The 25,575-nt window shown below is 38.0% G+C and overlaps 1 protein-coding gene and 1 long non-coding RNA gene across 7 annotated transcripts in view; one reads left to right on the forward strand and one right to left on the reverse strand.

The window, feature by feature from the left end:
• LOC110988145 (broad substrate specificity ATP-binding cassette transporter ABCG2-like) overlaps positions 1–25,575 on the forward strand; it is an 81,787-nt gene that overhangs the window by 26,296 nt on the left and 29,916 nt on the right. For 4 of the 5 annotated variants that reach the window (XM_087129697.1, XM_087129698.1, XM_087129696.1 and 1 more), the window contains exons 2-9: positions 2,019–2,215; positions 3,730–3,789; positions 18,409–18,523; positions 18,745–18,897; positions 20,723–20,880; positions 22,246–22,397; positions 23,485–23,586; positions 23,933–24,132. In XM_087129697.1, coding sequence (XP_086985823.1) covers positions 2,019–2,215; positions 3,730–3,789; positions 18,409–18,523; positions 18,745–18,897; positions 20,723–20,880; positions 22,246–22,397; positions 23,485–23,586; positions 23,933–24,132 — 1,137 coding nt within the window. Of the gene's footprint in view, positions 1–254; positions 273–2,018; positions 2,216–3,729; positions 3,790–18,408; positions 18,524–18,744; positions 18,898–20,722; positions 20,881–22,245; positions 22,398–23,484; positions 23,587–23,932; positions 24,133–25,575 lie in introns of those variants that run through there. The other variant, XM_087129699.1, reaches the window with a different exon arrangement.
• LOC110988150 (uncharacterized) lies at positions 8,241–24,126 on the reverse strand. Of its 2 annotated transcripts, XR_015423341.1 has the most exons (4): positions 23,987–24,126; positions 23,479–23,606; positions 9,205–9,333; positions 8,241–9,018 (listed from the first exon to the last, which is right to left on the reverse strand). It is a non-coding gene; the product is annotated as an uncharacterized LOC110988150 (long non-coding RNA). The 2 variants fall into 2 exon arrangements; XR_002599380.2 differs by lacking the exons at positions 23,479–23,606; positions 23,987–24,126 and adding an exon at positions 21,068–21,287 and having other exon boundaries at positions 8,244–9,018.

Below are 25,575 nucleotides of genomic sequence, written 5' to 3' on the forward strand. Positions count from 1 at the left end.
TGCGTTTTCACACTGACAATGTTGCTGTTATGCACATCATTAACAAGACGTCCGCCCCTTGTCCTCAGATCATGCAGCTTGTACGCTCCTTTGTCTTGAAGTGCCTCTAATTTACCATTTCACTTAAGGCAGTGCATGTTCCGCACCAACTTAATGATATTGCTGATGCTTTATCCTGCTTTCAGATGGCTCGTTTTTGCCGAGAGGCTCCCGGCGCCGCCGAGTTGGCTTTGACCCCAATGCTGGTCCCACCTCGGGTGATTTATTAGATGGTGAGGTGGATGCCTGCTTGCTGCTGCCATAGCTCAAAACTTCCACAAGACTTATGAAACAGGCTGGAGGGCTTTCTATGGCGTGCCCCCCTTGTGGTCAAGGATGTCTGCCACTTTATTGCTTGGTTGTCTGTGAGCCAGTTGGCCCCAGCTACCATTGCAACATACATGTAGTTTGGTTTAAAACCGTATGCACTTGACCCTTGTACATGTTCCAGCACCTGTGTCTGAAGAAATCATTTTCCATCTCTGCAGTTACATGAAGGTACAATGTACATGTACTGTACTGCATGCGTTTCATGTGGGCTTGGAAAATATTGAAGGTGGATTGTGATTTTAATCTAATTACTTGAATTAAATATCTTAAATTTAATCCCAAATTTATTTCATTCTGTAACAAAAAAATTAAAGAACTTGAACACACCTGCCGCTACATGTACATAGATAATTAAACTGACTTCTCTCTAAATCTTATACTAGTAGAAATAAAAATATGATTTAAATAAAAAATCTCTAATAGATTTTTAAAAATCAAATTATTTTGATTTTGTTTTAAATAAGACTTTGCCAGCCCTCTCCTAGTTATTCATTCAGTTATCATATCCATTGCAGCCATCCACATTCTGGCTCTGCTACTCACTTATCAAATGTTTAGCATTCTCAATTTATTTTCCCCTTTCTTCCATTTTCGTGCTTTCAGACAGCAGGTTTATAGTTTTTTCATTCATAGATTTGCAAAGGTTCAGACATTAGATTGTGTGAAGTTGTACATGTACAGCTTTGTACAGTTTTGCAGCGTTGATTGTACAACATTTTGTGGGGACCATTGTGCATGGTCCACTTATAACAGCCATTGTTATGCCCAAAACTGTCTCATGAAATTGATATTGTCCACGGATGAGCATGTGCAGTAGATGTAAGAGAGTAATTGATATACTGCTACAAAACAGTGCCTGTGCTCTGTCAGGCACATTTATGCAATTCAGTGGTATTTGGTCAGATCAGAAAGTATGTACATGTACATGTATACATTAATTTTGCAGGGGCGGACACTATTGCAATCCATGTACATTGTACTGCTCTCCCCAAACCCCCCACAGCTTTTGCTTCAGTTATAAATCAATGTCATCTGAATACATGCCCATTATTTTACTGCATTGTCATAATGTGCATGATATGCCCATGTGTACAGAATGTTTTCAAACATTTATCATAGATTTCACTGGAATGCTCTTACACATGTGCATATTTTATTGATAGTTAAATCGAAAGACTTTGACAATTTGAAACGTGCACAGTAAATTAGATATAAATTTCAAGGAAAATTATTGATTGTGATGTCCTTTGTTGACTGATGTTTTTATGATGTTTCATTTTTTGCCATATGGGAGAAGTCCAGGATTTATAACAAACTTGGTTAACAGAGAAATCTGTGATCCACAAGGGATTGGGGGTTTTGTCTGGTGGTTGAATTTCAAGACATTATTTACACCAAGATCCATTCAAAAGTATTGACAAAATTGAAGAGCAGACAAGAAGATACAATGGCATGAGTTGTTTTAACAGCAATAGCAATCACAGCAGAAGCTGTGATCAGTGCATACTCGTGTTCCATGAGGACATACATGTACACGTAGTACCACTGTGGCTATCCACCCTCCAACATCACTTTCTGGTAGAATTGCCCAAATGTTGTCATGTCCAAATCTCATGAAAATTTTCCCTATCAATGTTCTTCTTATTTAGGAGACCCTTCTTCCCAGTGTTTCCTCCTCTATCTATGACAGCCTCGCTGAAAGTAACCATGCCCCCCCTGAAGAACCTCGTTCTGAAAGGAGCCGTTCTGTTCATGGATGCACTGTATCTTTCCACAATATCAGCTACACGGTCAAGACCAAAGAAGATGGCAAGAGAATAAACAAAATCATTCTCAATAATGTCAGGTAAGTGAACTGGAAATTTCATTGGTGTGGAAAAGTGATTATTTTTGCATGCCAATATGGCATATTTGATCAGAATGAAAACATGCTTGAAACACACTTTAGAATAATTTTAACACTAAACCATAGTTCATGCGTAATTCAAAACGCAAGGTATCTGGGTGTGTGGCAGTTTTCAGATTATTTTTCTGGTAATATGTGGAATCAGAATCTACATTCAAGGACTAAGAGGACACAAGTAGATTTGTTGGTTAATGTCCAATAGAAAGCAATGGTGAACTTGAAAAATTAAAACCAAGCTCCTCAGTGCCTACAAGAACGGCAGAAAAATTGTCAATACTCTACTTTATAAAATATAAAGTCAAGTTTTGTCATCCCACTCAACTTCATGAATATTTGTGTTTATCATCACTGGAGCTGATCTTCGTACCAGTATTTGCATCTTTTGGTATTTTATTAGATTGACATTTCTTGATGCACTATACATACTCATGTAGTTCACAAACTTCTTTGGAGCACAAGATTACAACTTCATGATCATTACTTTAAAACAAATGAATGTTGGTGTTTAATGTGAAAGTTAATTAAGGTACAAAATATGCATAATAAAGGTACTAAATCACAGAACTCTTTTTTGGATGCAGGTTCGTACATGTACACTAAAAATGCATTGTATCAGTATGTGTACTGTAACAGTAGGGTTTCCTAATCTGAAACTTGAGCCCCCATAGGATTGTTAAAATGTTTGGCTGTGTTTATACGAACATGTACATGTAATTTATTTTTTTACTCAAGCTGTAGGCTAACAATGATCATATACAGAAATGACATCAAGATTTGGTTGGAACATCACACACTTTTACACGAAATGATGCATTATGTACCGTACTTATTGTACAGCTACCCAGTACACCCAATTGTATAACTTTACTGGCTGACATTTCAAGGGTCACAAAAATTGTGCCATGAGGTGTTCTGTACATTTAATTAAGTGAGAATAAGGATGAATAATAATCCTGGGGGGATAACTTGGACTGCATACAGTACATATACATGTACATGTACATGTAACTCTTGAAACATACATGTACATGGACAATACGGTACGGTATACATGTATGTATGTCACCCTTCCCAAATAAATGTACTTGTACATGTACTTGAAGTTTAATGTTGAAACCTGCTGGTCATAAATCGTCTACTTTTATCTGATGCACAGTATTTACTGACTGCACTTACACGTAAATAGGTGTTGGTCACACAAATATGTATAGAATAGGAGAAAGTCTACGATTTTCTTGTGTGGTCCTAATCCTCCCCCAGCTTTCACCCACAATGGTATGAGGTTCGCTTTCTTTGTTTTCCTGAATACAATTTGTGTTCTTTTTCACCCACAATGGTATGAGGTTCGCTTTCTTTGTTTTCCTGAATACAATTTGTGTTCTTTTTCACCCACAATGGTATGAGGTTCGCTTTCTTTGTTTTCCTGAATGCAATTTGTGTTCTTTTTCCTGCAGTGGTATATTTGGACCAGGAATGAATGCTATTCTTGGGCCAACAGGCAGCGGGAAAACATCGTGAGTCATTTTTTTTTCATGTTATGTAATGCCTCATTGGCTTTTCTAGCCCCCATGTACATGTACATGTAGCTCCAAGTTTTACTTCAACAAATCTGATATTTTGATGGGTCTAGGTTTGCATATGTGTAAATGTAATTGCTGGGTTTCAGTTTTGTGGGACTTGTGAATACCAGCTCCTCAAAAGACTGCTTCACTGATCTATTCTTACACCCATTATGATTATCCTCTGCTCGCCCTCCCTCCATTTTATACTGTGGTGCTGTTGAACATGGCTCCATTTAGTTAGACATGTACATATACTTGGATATTGTTAACCTTTGTTACATGTAGTTAGTGGTCAGTTGCAACTCTGCTCAAGACAGCTAATTATTTAAGGTGTGCCACCCACTGGACCCTGTTGGGCAAACACAATAAGGCACTTGTTTGCTCTGTGTGCAAGTTTTGCTTCACAGTGTATAACAAGAAGCCAGTTGTGGGAACTCCTGTTACAGGTCAATCAACTTACAGACACTTTCTTTGCTAAGGGTGTATTCAGAGCCACTAAATTTTCAGACAGGGGAGAGGAGGGACCCAATATATTTTATATCATATTACCAGCACACTCTGGAGAAAAGTGGTCAGGATCCTTTTCTTTAACTTTTGCTTTAAATGCAGTGCTTACGGGTTTCTAATGTCCCTGTGGATCATGGCTGATACACATTAGAGGGAGGGCCAACTGTCCAATGGAATTGTGTGATGGTTTTCTGTAGCCACACCTCCCACATTATGCTGAGAACAGTTTATGACAGTGGTTTGTGGTCACTATGCTTCAGTGTATTAACTACTAAGGTCAGGTCATACCATACTGTCTGTGTCCTTTCTCTCTGGTAAGAAGTGACCCCAGAATGCACAATGCACTTCTGGGTGTAGTCCACTAACTCAGGCCCATTGAAAACAGTGTAAAATCAGCATTGTTCGGGGCCCAATAGTATGGGTACCAACATCCCTGAGGCATCTGAAATACATGTTAAATTATTGCATGGTCTATAATCTTTTACTTTCTTTTCAATTTTTCGTGGGTTAACCGATTACATTTTGATTTATTCCCTCAAGACAAAATTACCCCCCAAAAAGTGATTTTTCCAAAGTCTGCTTGAAGCCATTTTTCAAGTGACAACCCTCAACTTTCTCAGGCACTTAAGACTATTTTTCAACAGTATTTTGTAGCCATTCTGCTCTCATATGAAAGCTCAAAGACCCATACAATCTCCTTTTTCAAAAGATACTGGGGGGGCACTTTTAATGCTAATGAGCTGGTCAGAAATAGTGGACTGCACCCTTTATGTATACAGTACGTTGCCTTTGAAAGTTAACGCTGTGAAAAGGAATGGGAAAAAAAGTGAAAGGAATTCGCATTTTGCATTTTGACCATAACTTTTCCCCCTGTGAATTTGCAGCGAATTGGATGCGTAAGGGGTAACAACGTGCGAAAACGGTGCAAAAATTGTGCGAAAACAGTGCGAATCTATTGCGAACACGGCGTGAAACAAACGAGAAACATTGTGCAGCGAAAATGCTCAACACTTGCCACATGCGCACAACTGTTATGCAGTGAAGAGTCCTTTACGCAGGCTGCGCTGTGCTTGGGGCCGGCCGGTCGGGCCAGCTCACCACATGGAATGGGCTGTTGTAGTCTGGTAGCGATTTCCTTGGCGGAGCTGTCCGGTCCATGCAGCGCGATCGCGGGGATGTGCTCACCACGGCGAGCCGTGCCCGCATGGCGCAGTTGTTTTCTTTGATTACCATGAATAAACACTGGTCAATGTCAGAGAATGAATAAATGTTTTAAAGTTTTCTGGATGTTGAGTGATTGAACAGGAGTCCCCAAGTCATGAAGTCAAGAAGCACATGAAATGTACATCACTATTTGTATGTATTACAACAAACTTAACTCGCTCTGTTGCAGCAACATGGGTTATTTGCCCTCTTTTTATTTATTCTCGTGGTTTAGTTTGGCGCACCAAAAAATCAACAATGAGACACTACATGTAGTATTTTGTTACTGAAAGATTTCTTTCGATCGACAAATAAAATCAACTGCTTAAATTGTACGTGTATCTTCATGTAGCAAATCTCGTCTTTTCGCCGATTGTGTTCGGTGTGACATATCGGGTCTGTTTTCACTTGGGTTTCTGATGACATGTTACTTTCTGTGGTCACATGGTTATTGGAAAAAGTCAGCGATTGGACTGTCCATGAATGGGCATGTAGTAGCAGTCAGGATGTCGGGATAGGTGTAGATGCAGTGTGTGCTTCGCGATGTGGTGCGGCATGCACGAGGTCTTGTGGCGGTTTTTGAAGAGATTTGGTCTTTGTCAGCTTCACGAGAACTTCGAGATAACCGGATACAAGGCATTTATTCCGAAATCACGGTACATACATCTGCCAATACATGTAAATGTATTTCACATACATGTACATGACAACAGGTGGATACATGTACATGTGCACATATGCGGTGCACATGTTGAGCATCCATCCAACTTCCAAGGGGTTAATTTAAACGCCACAATAGCCAGCTTTGATTTCGCTTGTCGCATTGTATTTTGCTCAAAACCGAGAAACATACTGCGTTGACATTTTAATGCAGTCTTCTTCAAGTAATCTGAATTTCCTGAGAATTGAAGAACTTTTCTCTTAGACTGATTTTCCTCCACTTTCTATATTCAGCGATGCGCACGTTTGAAACCACAGAGAACAAAAACTTCTGATGTCTACATGTACATGCACAAAATACTACTTAATGAAGAAAGCTTGCAAAAATTATTTCCCCACTACCACAGAAAATCTGTGAAAATCTTTTCCCACTTGTGAGAAAAAGTGCGAAAATCTGTTCTCACTTGTGGGAAAATCTGTGAAAATCTTTTCTCACTTATGGGAAAATCTGTGAAAATCTTTTCCCACTTGTGGGAAAATCTGTGACAATTTTTTTCCCATTTGTGGGAAAATCTTTTCCCACTTTGGGGAAAATCTGTGAAAATATTTTCCCACTTGTGTGAAAAGGTGTGAAAACATTTTCCCACTTTTGGCACACTTTTTCACAATTTGTGAAATGAAAAGGAATTCCCTGGGAAGAGAAAAAATGTGAAAAAATTTTCCCATTTTGGTGTTAACTTTCAATCGCAATGTACTGTACATGTACACCAATTGTTGACTGTCTGGCATGAAACAGCACTGGATGCTTGAGAATGTATCCAAGCCTCTATTCCAGAGAAAAATTTGAAAAAAAAAAATTGTCCAGTGGCTGTATACTGTATGGGGAGAAAAGGCTCGAAGTCAGCAATAGCTCTGTACACAAAACAGACTACTACATACATGTACATGTGCCTGTACTTACTGCTAGTGCGAACTCATTCTGCTGTCAGCATCTGAAAATCACCCTTTCCCACATGAGTAGCTTCAACTAGCTGTTCCAACGGATAAGCGAGGGTTACCCCCTTTGGCCAGACACTGTGAGCGGCAGAGGCCAAGTGCACGAAAGACACTCATACACGCAGTGCTTTGAATTGACATGAAAGCTTGATGGTAGAAATTACTCCAGTTGACAGCCTCCAGTCCAAGAGTTGAAAACACGAGCCCAAAATAAGGCACTTCCAACACAAGAGTGGAACAAATCACCAAGGAGAGTGTTAATCCGAGGACTTTCAGTCACCTGTGCATACATTTACATATCATCCATGGCTTGGTGCGCAGGCTGTACTTGACCATCCAAGATTGACACCCCCGCAGTTAGGGTTACATATGCAGCAAGGTATGAGACGGAGAGAACCCCCCTTGCTTTGTGTTGGTCATTGTCTCGCAGGAATCTGGGGAATTCCTTTCAGACATCTTGGGGGATGTGTTAAGTAACAATAGTCTGGAATGTGTATAGGGATTGGGCATGTTGGGGGGTACCCCTCGGTCTCATTTCTTGCTGGGTATATTGGGTTAGCCTTTGTTACGGTTAGCCTCCATTAGGGTTAGCCTCTGTTAGGGTTAGGCTCCGCTAGGGTTGGCCTCCGTTAGGGTTAAGCTCTGTTAGGGTACATCTTGTAAAAACATTTCTTGAAACTGACACACAAAAAATAACAAAATTACATGACATAACCTATGCATAATTCTCATGTGATTACCTGGACATTCATTGTGCCAACAATCCCATATTTCTGATGTCTCATAATCCTTAAAACTCTAATTCATGGCTTGTCGTCGTCTCTCCACCACTGCTACGAACAGAAACAAAAGAAATGATTTTTAAATCCAGCTGCCCTATGAAGGCATTTCACATGATTTCCAAATTATTTCATTACACAGTCAATTTATAGCAAATATGAAACAGCATATCTTCAGGAGTTGAATATCGCAAAAACTGTCTTATATTGACTCCCAGGTCAAAGGTCATCCTTTGTTTTTCTTTATAAAGTGAATGGCACCAGGAAAAGCTCACTTAAACAAGGTTTTTCTTCTGTTACTTTGGAAGGACACATTTTATTTCTGTCAAACTTGGCATTCTTACAAATTTGCACATCACTGCTACAAATTTCCACATTTAAAATACAAATGTGTACCTGATTCGCATATTTAATTGATATATATGTCAATAAAACGAGATGTCCTGACTCCTGGCAGCTGTAGACTTCGATTAGATTTCTGATGTGGTGGTTGCACGTATGTTGGTAAACATTACTGTTTGTCTTATTTAAAAAAAAAAGCCATTTTCTAATTAATTAATCAATATATGCAATGCGTAAAATTGATCAATTTGCATATATAATTATTCATCCTTTTTTAACAGTACAGCACCAGTGATCGGGGTTTTTGAGGATCAATGCCACATGTACTTGTACGGTATACTCCTAATGTATTTGACATACCCTGTACTCCTCAGAAACTACAGATGAAAGTTCAATTACGTGAAAATGATTTGCATATTAATAACCTTTAATAAGGAATTCTGTGGATTTTTACAGCCCTTTGAGTGCAATGCCAACTGTCACTTTCATATCACAGAGCTTTGACTCGTACCACACTTGTGATTTTAGTTTTAGTATACTAACAAATTCGATGATAGTTCTGTTTGAATGTACATGTAGCTGTGCAGTTCAAGGACGAGTCCATTCTTGATGTGGGTTTGCACTGGAAAGCTTGGTCCATCCTGAGCGAAGTGCCTCCGGTAGATACCATCTTCCTTGGCATATGGCCCAATATCTAAAAAGTACACACTAAATAATAAGATCAAATATATAGCAAGATGCTAACAAAGGTTACATTCATATTAACTCACAATGTTTACCAATTTAGAGAACACATTGTAAATATCAAGTATAGATTTATTATTTTAAAATGCAAGTTGAAAGTATAAAAGGCAAGCAATTCAAGATTTCTAGTACACACCGCCACTGCAGGAGGTTCCTTCAAGTTGATGGTCACCAGCCTGATATGGTGTTGGAGTTTCCAGAACATTGGACACCTGGCTGAGTTCATGGACTGGTTGTTCCTCTGGTCATCTTGTGACACTAGTGTCTGCCATTAAACAAAAGTATAGATTATTTGAATTATTTATCATTAAAGGAAAAGAACAGGCAACAATTTAAAGGTTATTCTGTATTACAATGATACTGATCACCATTGTTCTAGGCATGTTTCAAAAGTAGTCCTAAAAGTAGGAAAGTGTCCATAAATAACATGAAGTAAGTTACTTACAAAGTTACATTCTGCTTAAATTCTGTTCAGAATTACAAAATGATTGGGTAACTTTAAAGAGAAGATTTTTCGAGATAGGCCTAGCAAACATTTTGGAGTGACAAGTATTTTTTTATGATTCACCTTAAAATGGTGTAGATCGACCGGAAAGTCCAAACAAAATCTCACAGTTTACAAATTGGCTTTGCTTTCTTTGATTATATATTTTTTTTCTCATATTTTGACAAACCCCATTGAACAATCTCAAAGACATGTTAACGCGTTGTTCACTTCATGACGTGAACACCTGAACAGTTTGCCACAAAATAGAAACCACCACATGGGATGATTTTACTGAGCATAAATTCGTACAATGATGTCATTTTTTAACTAAAAAACCTAAACCTAACCAAAAGATTAGGAAACTTTTCACTCTTTAAGAATGATATTAATGCTTAATTTTGATGAGTTCATGATAAAAGGGCTCGAAATATATGACGGTGATGATTCACGTTTACGAATTTCTTGAACTAGTCGGACACCCAGACTCCCATCATTAGATTTGGGGTGCCGTCGAGTGGTACGCAGTCTAGATTTAACAGGAACGATTTCTCCGTACAAACTGCTCAAACGTCGTCCGGAACAAATACATTTCCGGATGCTGTTACTAGGCCAATATTCTTAAAAACTCGTGATCAAAACACACTGTGGATCAGTGACGAAAACCCGAATGTCGATGCGATCCAAACCGAACCACGTGCAACCACGCGTGCCGTGCGAGCTTGCACGATCAATGCTTTGACCACTGTGCGGCCAATGGTCACCCCGGGCGTGCTTCCGCAAGGAATTTATTCACTTTTGTCAGGAAGTATTTGGTTTTTTGTGCTAATTTTTCGGAGATCAATAGTTAAGATATTGATTTCTGCCATCCTAAAATTTGAAGGTGAATGGATGCAGGGAACGTTAGATATGGGTGTTAAAACTTTGTCATGTTTTTGTTTTTGCATGGGTTTCATGTCACTTTCTGTATGCGTGTGTGCCCGTGCGCATGTGCGGGCATCTGGGTGTGGTGACGTCACTGAATTGCCTAATTATAGCATGGACGCCGCCATTTTGAAATATAGGGTGTAGTCCACTAATTCAGGCCCCATTGAAAACAGTGTAAAATCAGCATTGTTCGGGGCCCAATAGTATGGGTACCAACATCCCTGAGGCATCTGAAACACACGTTAAATTATTGTATGGTCTATAATCTTTTACTTTCTTTTCAATTTTCTGTGGGTTAACCGATTACATTTTGAGTTATTCCTTCAAAACAGAATTACCCCCCAAAAAGTAATTTTTCCAAAGCCTGCTTGCCTCAACTTTCTTGGGCACTTAGGACTATTTTTCAACAGTATTTTGTAGCCATTCTGCTCTCAGGTGAAAGCCCAAAGACCTAGGGATTTGATTTTGGTGAAGATGTACACAGTCTCACCATTTTGGGGCCATACAATCTCCTTTTTCAAAAGATACTGTGGGGGCACTTAATGCTAATGAGCTGGCCAGAAATTCTCGCTTGAATTAGTGGACTGCACCCTTCTTGCAAATGGTGGGGGGGGGGAATTGCTGCCAGTGGCCACCATCAGCAGGAATTGCTTCAAGTACCTTTCACTTGCACATAAACTTTGTCTGAGTGCCTTTCAATACACACTGAATTCCAACAAATAAAATATTACATGTACTATTTTTGTTGCAAATTGTAAATTACAAAACCTGTTATTATTTTTGAATCACTGAAATGGATGCAAAAACGACGGAAATGCCATGAGTAGGCCAAGAAATTAAGAGGTGGATACTCGCGTGTTGAGTTAACTGGCGATTGATTAAAGTGTTAATTTGAAAGAAATAGACGCTTTGAAAATCTGATTGAAATAAAATCAGAATTCTAAAGCAAAATTGCCTGATTGGAGGGCCAAAGTATTACAGTAAAATGTTTCTACCGCTTCATGCGATCCCTTCCAAAAAGCAAAGGGACCTAAACTTTGGATTTCTAAATGCTAACATCGATAGAATTTATTTAATCACATTCGTCACACACATCCATGGATGAGTACTACTTCGTGGTGTTGATGATGATAGAAAACAAAGACATAATGTCAAAATTAACAATACCACAAAAGGATTAAAAAAGCTGACAATGTTGAATTTACAGCTTTGTAGATGATTTATTTGTACATGTAACAAATATTTGATTTGCAGCAAATCAGCTATTTATGAATTCGAATGGTTTGATTGTCAGTATTTAAAGTTTGTAGTGAAGTTTTTGGGTAATGAAGACAAAGGTTCCAAAGATATCAAAGATTTCTTCTTGTAAAGTCGAGGTTTAGAAGTTACCAAGAAATAATTTCGACAGTCACGCTAAAGTATTTATAAAGAAAAGAAAACAGGCCCAGAGCCGAAGACATCGCATTGATGATGATCAAGTCGCTTACTATCATAAATTGTCACAAGTTCTAACTGATCATTTGTCAAACGGGGCTGGGTTGTGCGTATTTCCAGTCAGAAAAGTCAGCCATCGTTTATTTTGAAAAGGAAAGAAGTGTGTCTCTGTCTCCACTGTTGAATGTTTCACACGCCTTATTCGAAAAAGACAGTTGAGTGTTATTTTAAATGAAAAGCTTTCAACTCTCTTATTCTAAAAAAGGACGTCCAGTGTATAAAAATGTCTGACCTACCTTATTCTAAAAAGGGGGGTCGAATGTATTTCCAATGATACGAATACGACCCCCCCTTATTCTAAAAAGGGAGCTCGAGTGTATTTCCAATGATAAGAATCCGACCCCCTTATTCTAAAAAGGCATGTCCAGTGTATTTCCAATGATTAGAATCCGACCCCCTTATTCTAAAAAGGGGGTCAAGTTTATTTACAATGATAAGAATCCGACCCCCTTATTCTAAAAAGGGGGTCAAGTTTATTTCCAATGATAAGAATCCAACCCCCTTATTCTAAAACGGCGTGTCCAGTGTGTTCCCAATGACAAACGTCCGACCCCCTTATTCGAAAAAGAGGGGTCGAGTGTGTATCCAATGATAAGAGTCTGACCCCCCTTGTATTAAATATGGGGGTGGAGTGTATTGCCAATGATAAGAATCGGACCCCTTTCTTCTAAAAAAGGTGGGGTCGAGTGTATTTCCAATGATAAGAATCCGACCCCCTTATTCTAAAAAGGCATGTCCAGTGTATTTCCAATGACAAACGTACGAGCCCCTCCCCTTATTCGAAAAAGAGGAGTCGAGTGTTTATCCAATGATTAGAATCCGACCCCTTTATTCTAAAAAGGGGGTCAAGTTTATTTCCAATGATAAGAATCCGACCCCCTTATTCTAAAAAGGGGGTCAAGTTTATTTCCAATGATAAGAATCCGACCCCCTTATTCTAAAACGGCGTGTCCAGTGTGTTCCCAATGACAAACGTCCGACCCCTTTATTCGAAAAAGAGGGGTCGAGTGTGTATCCAATGATAAGAGTCTGACCCCCCTTGTATTAAATATGGGGGTCGAGTGTATTTCCAATGATAAGAATCCGACCCCCTTTATTCTAAAAAGGGGGATCGAGTGTATTTCCAATGATAAGAATCCGACCCCCTTTATTCTAAAAAGGGGGATCAAGTGTATTTCCAATGATAAGAATCTAACCCCCTTATTCTAAAAAGGTGTGTCCAGTGTGTTTCCAATGACAAACGTCCGACCCCCTTATTCGAAAAAGAGGGGTCGAGTGTGTATCCAATGATAAGAGTCTGACCCCCCTTGTATTAAATATGGGGGTCGAGTGTATTGCCAATGATAAGAATCGGACCCCTCTCTTCTAAAAAAGGTGGGGTCGAGTGTATTTCCAATGATAAGAATCCGACCCTCCTTATTCTAAAATTTCCAACGTATTTCCAACGACAAGCGTCCGACCCCTCTTATTCTAAAAAGAGGTGTCGAGTGTATTTTCAATGATAAACATCCGATTCCCCCTTATTCGAAAAAGGAAGGGCGAGTGTATTTCCAAAGACAAGCATCCGATCCCCCATATTCTAAAAAGGGGTCTAGTGTACGTATATTTCCAATGACAAATATCCCCCCCATTCTAAAAACGTCCGACCCCCTGGTCCAGTGAGTTTCTGATGACATTTATCCACCCCCCCCTCATTTCTAGTGGTGATAAAACCACACGAAATTTACAACATACATGTACATGTACTTGCATACCTACTTGCATTTAAGCAATTCACTTCATATAGCAATATAATGCCTATTGGCTGTGCATAAACAGTACTCCTGAGCATGCATGTTCAAAACCAGTGACTTTGCGGTCACACATGTCAACCCCACAAACTGCAAGATGAAATTTACAACTGGCTCAGGCCAGCAGTAATATATAATGGGGACAAACGCTATGCACAAAACCCCCCGGCCAGTGGGGTTTCCCTATTCAAGGCATCCAGACCACTTTTCACAAGAGTGTGCTGGTGCTGAGTGGCGGCGGCTGAGTGGCGGAGGTCGTACGATGGGGTCCAGAAATTTTTTAAATTTTAGGTAATTTATGGTGGCCCTTTCAAAGAGTGAACTAGGCTAAATACAGTGGCTTCTTTTACAACCTTTTGGAAGGAGTGGGGTAAAAGTTCTCCCAGATCACCTTTTCCTCAATGTTTAAAAAAAAAAAACAAAAACAAATTGTGGTCCGCCCATCCACCAGTGTTTCTTATAAGACAGGCCCACCAACAAGTACATATACATTAGGGTAATCTCTTCCTCAATCCCTCTAAATTTCATTAAAAGTGGAATGGACCTTTTTCATTTATGGGTGTTTTTTCCTTTGACAAAAAAAAATTACTCAAAATCTTTAGATCTTAAGCTTACTTAGTCTTAAATCTGATGAAGGTTTTTCATCTTTGAATTCTTCAACAGTTTAATTCAAGAAAACTTGCAACATTTCTGGATTCTTAACTTGATTCACAAGTTGCCACGTCATTGCATCCTACCGGCTACTGTACAAATTAGACCACAGTCCCACATGTGTGCAATAAATGTCTCTTGGGTCAACTGCATGCAGTTCGTACAACTAAAACAACTTGCAAAAAAATTAGGGCGGTGCCGAATATCTAAATAATCAATCGATTAGTGAATAGTTGAATATTATTTTTCAAATTTGAATATTCAAATGCAAAATTTATGAAAAGGAAGAGAGAGTTTTCTTTTGTTTTAAGAGAAAAATCGCACTATGGAGACTTGCTTTTAAAAAAGGAGATTTAAATGAAACATGACAGAAAAATATATTGTACGATTCAAAAAGTAAATTATTCAATATAAAATTTAAAAGGAATAAAAATTTTTAACAGGGTAAGAAGTTCATTGTATTAATTGTCTGTGAAATCTTACTAAATCTTGGCTGAAGATACTCCTAGAGGTGAGAAGCTACTGGCGCATGTATTATCGTGATTATAATTTACAATTGTGTGCATTATTGCAACTGATTTTGTGTATAATTTGTTTATCAACAATCTGCTGGTTGGTGAAACTGAATATTCAGATATTTGATTGAATCGAAGGTAGAATATTCTAATCGTGAATTACTCGAATCCCAGCCCTATAAAAATGTGCATGGGCCTTGGGTTGTGAATATGTGCAAGTTTGCCACTTGATACATCTTAGGAATGTTGTTACAAGGCAAAATTACTCCACAGGGAAGTTTACTGCCAAAACAATTTTTGAAGTCCAATTTTTAACAACAAATTGGACAATTATTTGGATGGCTGTGTTCATGTATGGTTGGGTTTACTCTACCAAAGGACAACTCTTGTCGCATGTACCAGTACAGTTGCATAGAGCATGGAAACAGTGAGTGACTTCACATGGGCATTCCGCTAGTCTTGGCCCAAAATTAGGCCTAGATTTTTACAAATTGAAATCAGATTTTCAATTTATGTAAACTTGTTCATATTTTTATGCAAATTGGAAGACAAGTCAGCTTAAAGGGAAAGTTACACCATTGATTTTTTGTCATAATTTTACAAGGTTGGCTTAAACACATGTAGGAGTGTAAAATTTACTGCAGCTTTCAATCCTCTGACCTATTTTGTGTTTGGGAAAAATCAAGAAAAATGCTGTGGCCATTTTGACGGTCAAAGTGAAGATCTTGTAATTTACATGTACATGTATCGTTGCACAGCATCAATTACATGTACTTATGACTAAGCGAACAACGTACACATGGGGTCCATCTGTAGATGAACATGTGTGACTTGCCCTTCCAAATGAACAGTTTTCAATGGCTCACTAAATCAGCAAATTTACCTTGAAGTAACAATGTACATGTACATGGAGCACTGTGAATTCATGGAAAAAACTTTATTGAGCAGTGAAGTTACTGCAGTTGCAATCTCAACTTGTGTCCATGACACAGTGTGCATTTGTGTGCGTGATAGTGGTTCGTGACCACACTTTCGCAGCAGTTTTGTCAGTAGAAGTCTAAAATCCATTCTCAGGTTGCTATCTAATAATTATGGGCACAGTAATCACGGAAATCTTGAAACACAGGAGAATTAACATTTAGAAATTGTAGTGATGAAAATCCTTTCATTGCGCAGCAGCCACTATTGTGCTTCGGGTGTGGAAGTGAGATTTTAGCATTCTCACAATAAGAAAATCCCTTTTCATAAATAAATTGAACTTTGAACTGATCCATATTACGCTAAACCTCACTTTCATTTTCCTCTTTCTTAACTTTACAATGTACATGTATATTGTATTTGATGAATTTCTGTCTGTGTGTTTTTGCTATTTTTACCATGACCCATTTATTCATTTTCCTACACGTACATGTACATGTACAACATCTGTACTCACCATTCAAAAACCTTGGCAACCATTAACAGATACATGTATGGTATTTAAAACAATGAATTTTTAGATGATGGTTGGCCAACCATCCTTTATTAAAACGAACAAATTTTGATATTCTCAAACATAATAGCATTCTTGGCAGAAATATTTTACAGGTTTTTGTTGACCAAGGATGTTATTTACTTTCTTTCAAGTAAGATACTGGTACATGTAGTTAAGGATTATTTGGCATTCCCATTTGTGGGATTTTACCAATGGTGTAACCTCCATGTACCTTTATTTATTTATTGCAAAGCAAGTAAATTCGAAAGTTTCTATTGTTACAAAATTAAGCAAATCTGGATTTAAATTACAAAATCAAATCAAGTGATTTGATTAAAATCACAAACCTGGTAAACCACCATAAATACCGATATTGTCTAAGCCCAGTTAAAATGCAGCCAGTATACATGTATACCCTTCATCATGTACATACCCAAAGAGGAAACAGTTCCTTCAGAGATTCAGGTACATGTACCAAGGGCGAAGTACCCGGTTTTAATCCGGACTCTAAATTTTGACAAAACTACATGTATTAATTTTGCATGCTATAAGTGTAGCCTGGTACTTTAACCTTGTTCTATCATTATAGTGCAGGATCAACAAACCTGTTGTAATATAACTACCCATTACAACAGTTTTTTTTTTTTTTTGCTTTGAAATGTTAATAGAGTAATAACTCGGGCTTGACTAAAGCTCACTTTATTAAGAATATTTAGTTACTTGTGTTGGTTGTATTTCATTGCATAATGTCTAAAATGTCTTGAATCCTAATGAAATGCACATGTACTTGCAGAGATTAAAGGTAAATGTACATGTAGATGTATGGTACACTGATTCTTTTAATACTATGTTAAACTCAGAAGTGGATACTTAAATGAAGTGAAATCAAATCATAATTTAAATCATTTACATATAATTCATGCACTGAAACCCAAAAGCTGATTTAATCAAAACAAGTGGTTTGAATTGAACGAATAATCCTGCCAACCCAGATTTTGTGTAATGCATGTGCATTCATACTTATCAATACTGGGAAAGGGCTCAAAGACGGGGATTTGCCAGTTGAAATTTGTGAAACTTATCAGTTTTAAAAAAGTGAAACTTGCACTATTTCCACAGATTCAGAAAAAAAATAAACTGCTGATGATTTAAAGCAGTGATTGAAAAACTTCAAGGTGATTAAATTGGCCAAACCTTCATGTCGGGCCAAAATGGTATTTTTGCCGTAAGGTGAAGAAAGAGAAAGAAAAAGGAACACCCCCCACGCTAAGGTGTAGAAACCAAAACTAGCATTCCTCAAGATAACAATATCAAACGCATCCATTTACTGTTATCTGGAAATATTCTGATTTGAGCACTTGCTGATGCTTGGATTGCCATTGTCAATTTATGATGTACATTTTGTAATAACTTACTGCACCCTACAATCATTGTTTCTCAATTTGAATTGTTTAAGGGGGATCACCTTCAAAATTATGTTCACACACCAGATGAAAATTGGGGCTGCTTTTCTAGAATAATGGCCCCTGTCATGTTACAGTTGCTGTCACAGCACTGACTCCAGTTCCTGAATGGAGTGGCTACCTTGAGCATGAAAGCATTGAGACAGTTAAATTTTTGCACTACCTGTATTTGTAAGAAAACTTTGCTGACTATTGTTCTGTTATGAGCTGAAACAACTGTTACAGATATTTCTGTACAAAATTTTCCCAGACTTTGGGATATGTTATTGTCACATTCTTTGTGTTAAGTCTCTTCCTTGGCTGATATCACATTAACATGAGCTCATGCAAATTTTCATTGGTATGAAAATCAAAAGACACCAAAATTCTCTCGAAATAGCACAAAAAATTGAAAGTTGGGTGAAATGAGACACAAAATGATCATTTGCAAGAACTGCATTAACAACCATTATATTGCATTGGCCATTTACATGTAATATGAAATACAGTACAGCCATCTGTTTTAGTTCAACAACTTCAGCATTTATATTTTATTAAATTAGACTCCTGGACACCCTGGCAGCAAGGAAAGACCCGAAGGGCTTGACAGGAACTGTGCTTATTGATGGGAAATCTCAGCCTAAAAACTTCAAACTAGTCTCTGGCTATGTTGTTCAGGTGGGTGACTGACTAAACTTTTCCAAGACTACATAATTAGTCAGATTCCATAATGAAAGTACATGTACACCTGGACAAGTTTACAGGTTAGAACTGGTAATGCTTTTCAAAGTAAAAAGTGTTTAAAAAATAAAGGATTTTGCTGTACCATAACTTGTTACAACTTTGTTTCCATAGTTGCTATTACTTGAGATGTAGAACATTTAAAAATTGTTCAACAGGACGATGTTGTCATGGGAACTCTAACCATCCGAGAAAATCTGGCATTTTCGGCAAATCTGCGCCTGTCCAAAGAAGTGTCTTGGGAAGAACGGAAGCAACGGGTGCAAGATGTTATCAACGAACTTGGCCTTAATCTGTGCTCAGAGACAAAGGTAGAGTTAGTTTCAGGATAAATAAATGTAGTTTACATCGTTGTTGCCAGCATTAAAATCATATCATTATGTTCCTCACTTTTAATCCTGAGGCACTCTTTTGCTGGGAACTTTCAGAATCGCCCAAAACTCTTTGCTAGAGTAGAACTGATGTACTGGAATGGCACTTTGACACTCTATACGTGTACCGTAACTTTCAGGATCACTTGAAAGTTTTAGGTTGCCTGGAGCACCACATATTATTATAAACTTGTAAAGTTGTAGTGACCAAGTCCTACAAAATCCTCAAATGGTTTGAGGATTTTGCAGGAGGCTAAAATTCACAACTTTCAGTATAGCCTATGTTTGTGTGGTTTACACATTTTTAAGAGTTCTCAATAAATTGAAAGGAATTAATAATAATCACTGACCTTTAAACTCCAAATGTATTGACACAGAATAAATAATTACAAAAATTAAATTCAAATTCTTACTGTTTGGGTAACTTTTATTTCTTAATTATAGAAGTTGGCTTGAACTGTAAGTTTGTATATATTTCAATTTATGTTTACAGGTAACTGTGACTATCTGTTTTCATTATGTATTTTGACTTCTGTTTCACTTGTGTTTTTGGTGCTACATAGGTATATATGCCTTTTGTACAGTAATTGTGTTTTTGTTCATTTTGTCATGGCATGTCTAATTTTAGTAAGAGTGTTTTTTTGCCCTTTGACCCATGCACGTGATTGCCAGCAGTCTAGAAGTGGTTCCAGCAAAAGGTTGTCTGGTCAACATTTTAATATTTGCAAAGTAAATTCACAGATGGCAGTAGGGATATTCAGTGTTCTATGAATACCCAGTGTAGTGTATTAGCTGCAGAAAAAAGTTTCATTTTTGTACAGAGTGCTATTCAGTTTAGAGGGATGGGTGCAGAGTTAAACCCCTGACATCCATCATGTACATGTAGTTGGAACAGAAATTCAACATCATCTCCTGTACTGTATTACATGTACATTAATATGGGCAATTTTTTGGCAATGAAAGTAGTTACCAGTATTCAGTTGAAATATACATGATTGTCCCCAGCAATATCATCATAATTTTGTCAATGTTTTTTAAAGAATTGTCATTGTGTTTTAGAACAAATTATCAAAAATCATAAATATAAAATGCACGAAATTTGAGATGTGAGTCTAAATGCTAACCACATGGTTCTTTATTTCATTTAAAAAAAGACTTGTTCTAAAGGTACATGTATGTGTAAGGTGAAAGAGTAAAAGCACTGAAAGGGTTAATTTTACTGGGAGACCCTTTAACACAAACAGAGAAACAGCCTTATGGCCAACAAACATGACAAATAGAAGCACACAGCCAAAACCATCAGTAATGAACAGATACTGGTACATGCAACAGTGCACATAATATATAAGGATTTTGAAGGATTCACCAGGGAGGCAGAACCCAGCCAAAAGACAATGGGGATCTGGGTAAAAATCAAACAAAGCTCAATTTTTGCCTTCAGAATAGAATTAATGTGGTACAAGGATTTTTTTAAGAAGTTTGACAGGAAATGAGATTTTCATTTCCTTTTTCAGGCCATCTGGCTGATAAGGACTTTTGAAGAAGGAAGATTGTGGTATGATACAGTCACTTTACTTAACATGACACTTTGCACCATGTGACATGTCTCAGAAAGTCAAGTTTAAAGAAATTTGCTCGCCATCTCTGTACAGTGGCACATTTGGAGGATTCTGGCAAAATGCCAGATTCCCACATATTGCAATTTGGCTCAGTATCAAGTCTCGCCACTAATAATCCTTGAGAATTTTCCTTCTGAATTGGCAAGGTTGGGACTGAGTTCATCCGGGGGGTCTCTGGTGGGGAGAGGAAGCGGACCAACGTTGGTATGGAGCTGATCACAAAACCATCAGTGCTGTTCTTGGATGAACCAACCACTGGCTTGGATGCAAGCACAGCTAATGCTGTCACTTTGCTCCTCTCCAAGTGAGTAGCTTGGTTTACAGGGTAAATAAAGTGACTGGTCTCTTATTGGTATATTTCCCAGATGAAAAGCTTATAGAGCCATGTTCCCATTGGACCTTTTTTGGTTAACTTACCATGACTTTTCTGTAGAATTATAAAATTAAATCCAATGGGAACACACAGTAAACTGACGTCCCTGTCAACTTACCACAATCGCAGTGTAAAACTACCAGGCTGAAAAGGGTCGCAGAAGATTTCCGCACAGCCACGGTAAATTAGCAGGGGTGCAAAAAAGTTCAACTGGAACACAATGTAGATTGACCTCAACCATGCTAAACATACAAACTAGACTACTGCCTACACAGAGATCAATAGCAGGCACACAAAAATGGTTGTATTGTTCCAGCTTCCTGCGCACAGTACGGCAGGATGCCGCGCACACACAGTGAAGCATGCCCCGATAAAGCTGTACACATTGTATCGGGGCTTTTCCTGTAGGGGTTCGTCGTCCTTGTAGCAGATTTGGTTGAATTAGTCAGATTTTGTCTCTGTTTTTGTCAGATTTTGCCAATTTTGTCATGATTTGTACAGTGCAGGCAATGTAATCAACAGGTCTTATTAGGCCTAACACAGTGAATAAACATTCTGTTATGGTAAAAAAGTCCATGTGGGAATGCACAGTAGATTGACAAGAAGGAATGTGCAGTAAGTTTCTGTGGGAAAAAAAGGCCAACAAGGCTCTCATGGGTTTTTCCGGGAAGGTATGGAACATGTTGTGACAGTTGGACACATTGAAGATAAAGCAGTCGAACTCAGAGTAATTGAGTTGTGAATGGAAATATGACTCTGCTTCATTCACAAGACTTCTGCTTCTTTGACAAGATATCTAAGTATCAAAGTAAAACTGTTGTGAACTGCTTACTGTCCACAGTGACCTGAAATATACAAATCTTAAAACAGTTAGAATGCTTGATGTTTGGTTCCAGAAGAATTAGTATCAAAGGCAAAATAATTTCAGCATGCAGATTTTAGCGGTAGTAGGAAGACATTTTTATTGTGTTCTTCACATTTTTGGGTAGTAGTTTCCCCCGTAACAAATGGCTTATGTTCAGGGATTTCTTTGCAGTGTATTATGATCTTAATAGTAAACTCCGTTCATACAAGTTATCAATTTGCAAAACACTCTGAATGTTGAAAGTCTTATCATACAAATAGAATCACAACAAATGATTGATATGCTACCCCTGGAGGCTGTTCATTGCTGTTCTTCCTTGGGTGCATTTTTTTTGTCCTGAATGTGCTCTGTAGTGTCTCATCCTTTTCAATGTTAACACAAGAACTGGACATACAGGTACACCTGTCTTTTTGTGTACTGACATACTGCAGATTGTCCAAGCGAGGGCGTACCATCATCTTCTCCATCCATCAGCCTCGGTACTCCATCTACAAGCTGTTTGACAGAATGCATCTCCTGTCACTAGGCAACACAGTGTACCACGGCATGGCCAATCAGGCCCTAGAGTACTTTTCACAAAATGGTTGGTTTTGAGAAAACATCTTACTTGCTTACTTTTGATACGTTTAAATATTTGTTGTCCAACCTTCAAGGAACAGTCTTTGGTGTAATATATTGTGAGAAAAACAACATTCAAGATTGTCAAGTCCAAATCAGAAGTAACAGAATCATGTTTTGATTTGTATGCAAATTCCACACACCCTTGATAATTGTGCCAAAACTTGACTGTGCTTCACCAAATTATAAATGAACTAAGAATGGCAGTGTCCAACATGTGTTTAAAGACATATTTATGAAAATGGCATTCTTTCATCACTTTCCTCAAAATGACAGCTTACTTGCAAAGTCCCATACATGTAAGTTCTTTAAACCAAGTTTGCTTTTCAACAATTACATGTATTTCATCAATTACTTTGCACCGCTGTAAATGTGGGATTGCACCTCTAATTGCACTCACTGTTTAAACATCCAAACTGGAATATACTTGAATTGTTACAGTGTAGTATTTATATACTACACTGTAACAATTCAAGTATATTCCAGTTTTAATTGCAATTGATTTCTCTTGAGATATTCTGTAGGTTACAAAAATAAGTCAAATTACTTTGTTATAAAAAACAGAGTATATATACATGTAGAAGGAAAATATTAAAAACTGCACTTATACTTCAATAGCAATTTTCTGTAAATTTAATAATGAAATTTTCAAATCTAAGCATAATTCATGCATAGTTTAAGTGTATTTGTGGAACAATTTGACATTGTTAATTCATAATGTTGTAATTGGCACTTACTGAAAGGAGTTGCTAGTGCCTTTTGTAAATTTGTAGGATGACTGCTTGCCTTGACATACATAAACCTTCACAAAGAATCGCTGTAAAATTTATGAAGTAAATAACTGTTTAAAATATGTAAGTACCGTACTTAATTACAGAAAATAGTTGGTTTGAAGTAAAATGACTACATACATAGTCACCCAGATAGATTACACACAGTTGGAGAAAGGCAAAACAACCAAGCAAGCCCAAGCCAAACAGTTTGCATTAATGATGAAATATTAGCTTTGGGAATATTTTGCTCAAAGATGAACACTCTTGACCCACCTTCAGGGTACATCTGCGAGGAACACAATAACCCTCCTGATTTCTTCCTGGATATCATCAATGGAGATTCTATGGCCATCACCACAGTAATGGAGGACAGTGGAACAGGTGAAATAAGGATGCTTACACTAAGGAAGATTTGTAGGGAAAGAAGCAAGGTTCAGGGGTTATATCAACTTTGCTTTGTAGTCCATGTTTCTGAGGGATTGCACATCAATATACGCTTGCTAGATACAGAATGTTTGCTTCCATTTACAAGACTTTTGAAAATATCCACACCAACAGGGACATGAAAAAACTAGAGCCAAAATTTATAGAATTACATGTACCAATAAAGAAGATCCCTTTCGGCTGGCCCCAACTTTAAATAATTTTCCCCGTCAGGGATTTTAAAACTAAATTCTGAGATCACACTTTCCAAGTTTAAAGGGCCACTTGGACTCAATTTTTGCAGGCATTGAAGACAGCCAAGATTCTATTGTCAATGTGGACTCACGGTCCGACTTACTGAGTGACAAGCTTGCCAGCCTGTTCAAGAACTCAGCCCTCCACAGCAGTCTGCAGGAGAAAGCTAGTCAGATCTACAAGGAGTACATGAGCACAGAGGAGGTTGATATGAGAATCATTAAGTACCCAACCTCCTTCTTGACACAGGTATGTTGACGCAATGCTGGGCTCCTTACCTTCTCTCCCTCCACCATCCTGCCCACCCACTCACCTCTCACCATTTAGATTTGCTTTTCACTGCTTTTTAATTACTTTAAGCAGTTACCAATATCCACAAGAGACAGTGTCAAGCAGTTTAACACCAAAAATGTTTTTCTACACCTTTGTACAACAACCAATCAGCATTTGACATTGCAGCACATGACAGGATCACTACAATTTGATACAAATAATCAGTTGGATGCATTAAAAATACATGTAATTGAATGAATTAATTCTCAGATTTTAACTTTATTTTTCCATGGTTTTCAGGTAAAGGATAAGGCCCACATGTACTTCTCATGTACTTCAGAATTAACGGTATCAGAATATGAAATAATATTACGTTCAGACTGAAAAAGGTACTAAGATAGGTACATGTACCTCGTACATGTATATACCCCTCCCAGCTCAAATTTGTTGACACTACCCACCTGGAAGTTGTGTAAAATGGATCATTTTGCGAGATATGTCAGAGAAATAAACTGTTTGGAGTTGCGGCAATGCTTGTAATTGGGCAACCTTCGCAGTTAGGCATCCTGTCCAAATTCTTGTTGGGATCTATAGGGAATAAAAAACCTCCTGACATCTACATTTCCTGACTGAATCCAGTAGGCTTTGTGTAGCACCGTTATCAGGATATTGACAAACATATAATATATAATCAGTGCTCTGAAATATGTGACTCACCTCTCAGGTTTTCTTTTCACTGTACTGTTATTACTTTAGGCAGTAAGCTTAAAGCTTACTGCTTTGGGTGAGAGGTGAGGTCATATATTTCAGGGCACCGATTATACATGTATATTATATTACTCTCAATATTCTGATCAAGGTGCTACACGGCTCTTCATATTTCTCAGGCTTCTTTTGTAGCTTTTTCATTAGTTCCTTTTGCCCCTACAGGGTAAAGGTCTTATACATGTACTCAGCAAACCTTTATCCGGCTCACAGCAGTACATCTCAGTCATCAAACTCTGTCATATTTTGTGCGGCATGCTTAGTGATTACTTCAGGCCTGGCCAGATATCAGCCTAATAAGGGACAATTGTGCAATGTGTGAAAGGTCACAGGCATGCAAATCATGCTGGAAACCTTTGACCAATTAGATTCTCTTGGTTACGTGTCGCAATGGTAGAAGTGCAGATGGCTGTAATTGCACAGCCGCTTGCCCTTCTGGGTGCTCAGTCAAACATAAAATTTCCTGCATTCCATTTTTCACCTACTACCACCCCTGTAGCTCCACCTACAAAGCACATTCATTCAGATCTTTATATTGTACAATAGCAGCATGAAACAGTACATGTAGGTATTTCTTAGGGCAATGTCTGTGGGTTCTTATACATTGCTGCATTCTTTTGGGTTTGTCTGGCAAGTTCCACAGATACAGACAGC

Source organism: Acanthaster planci, linkage group LG19 (genome assembly GCF_054643075.1).
Source record: "Acanthaster planci isolate LZ-2023a linkage group LG19, COTS_SCS, whole genome shotgun sequence".
NCBI classification, from domain to species: domain Eukaryota; kingdom Metazoa; phylum Echinodermata; class Asteroidea; order Valvatida; family Acanthasteridae; genus Acanthaster; species Acanthaster planci.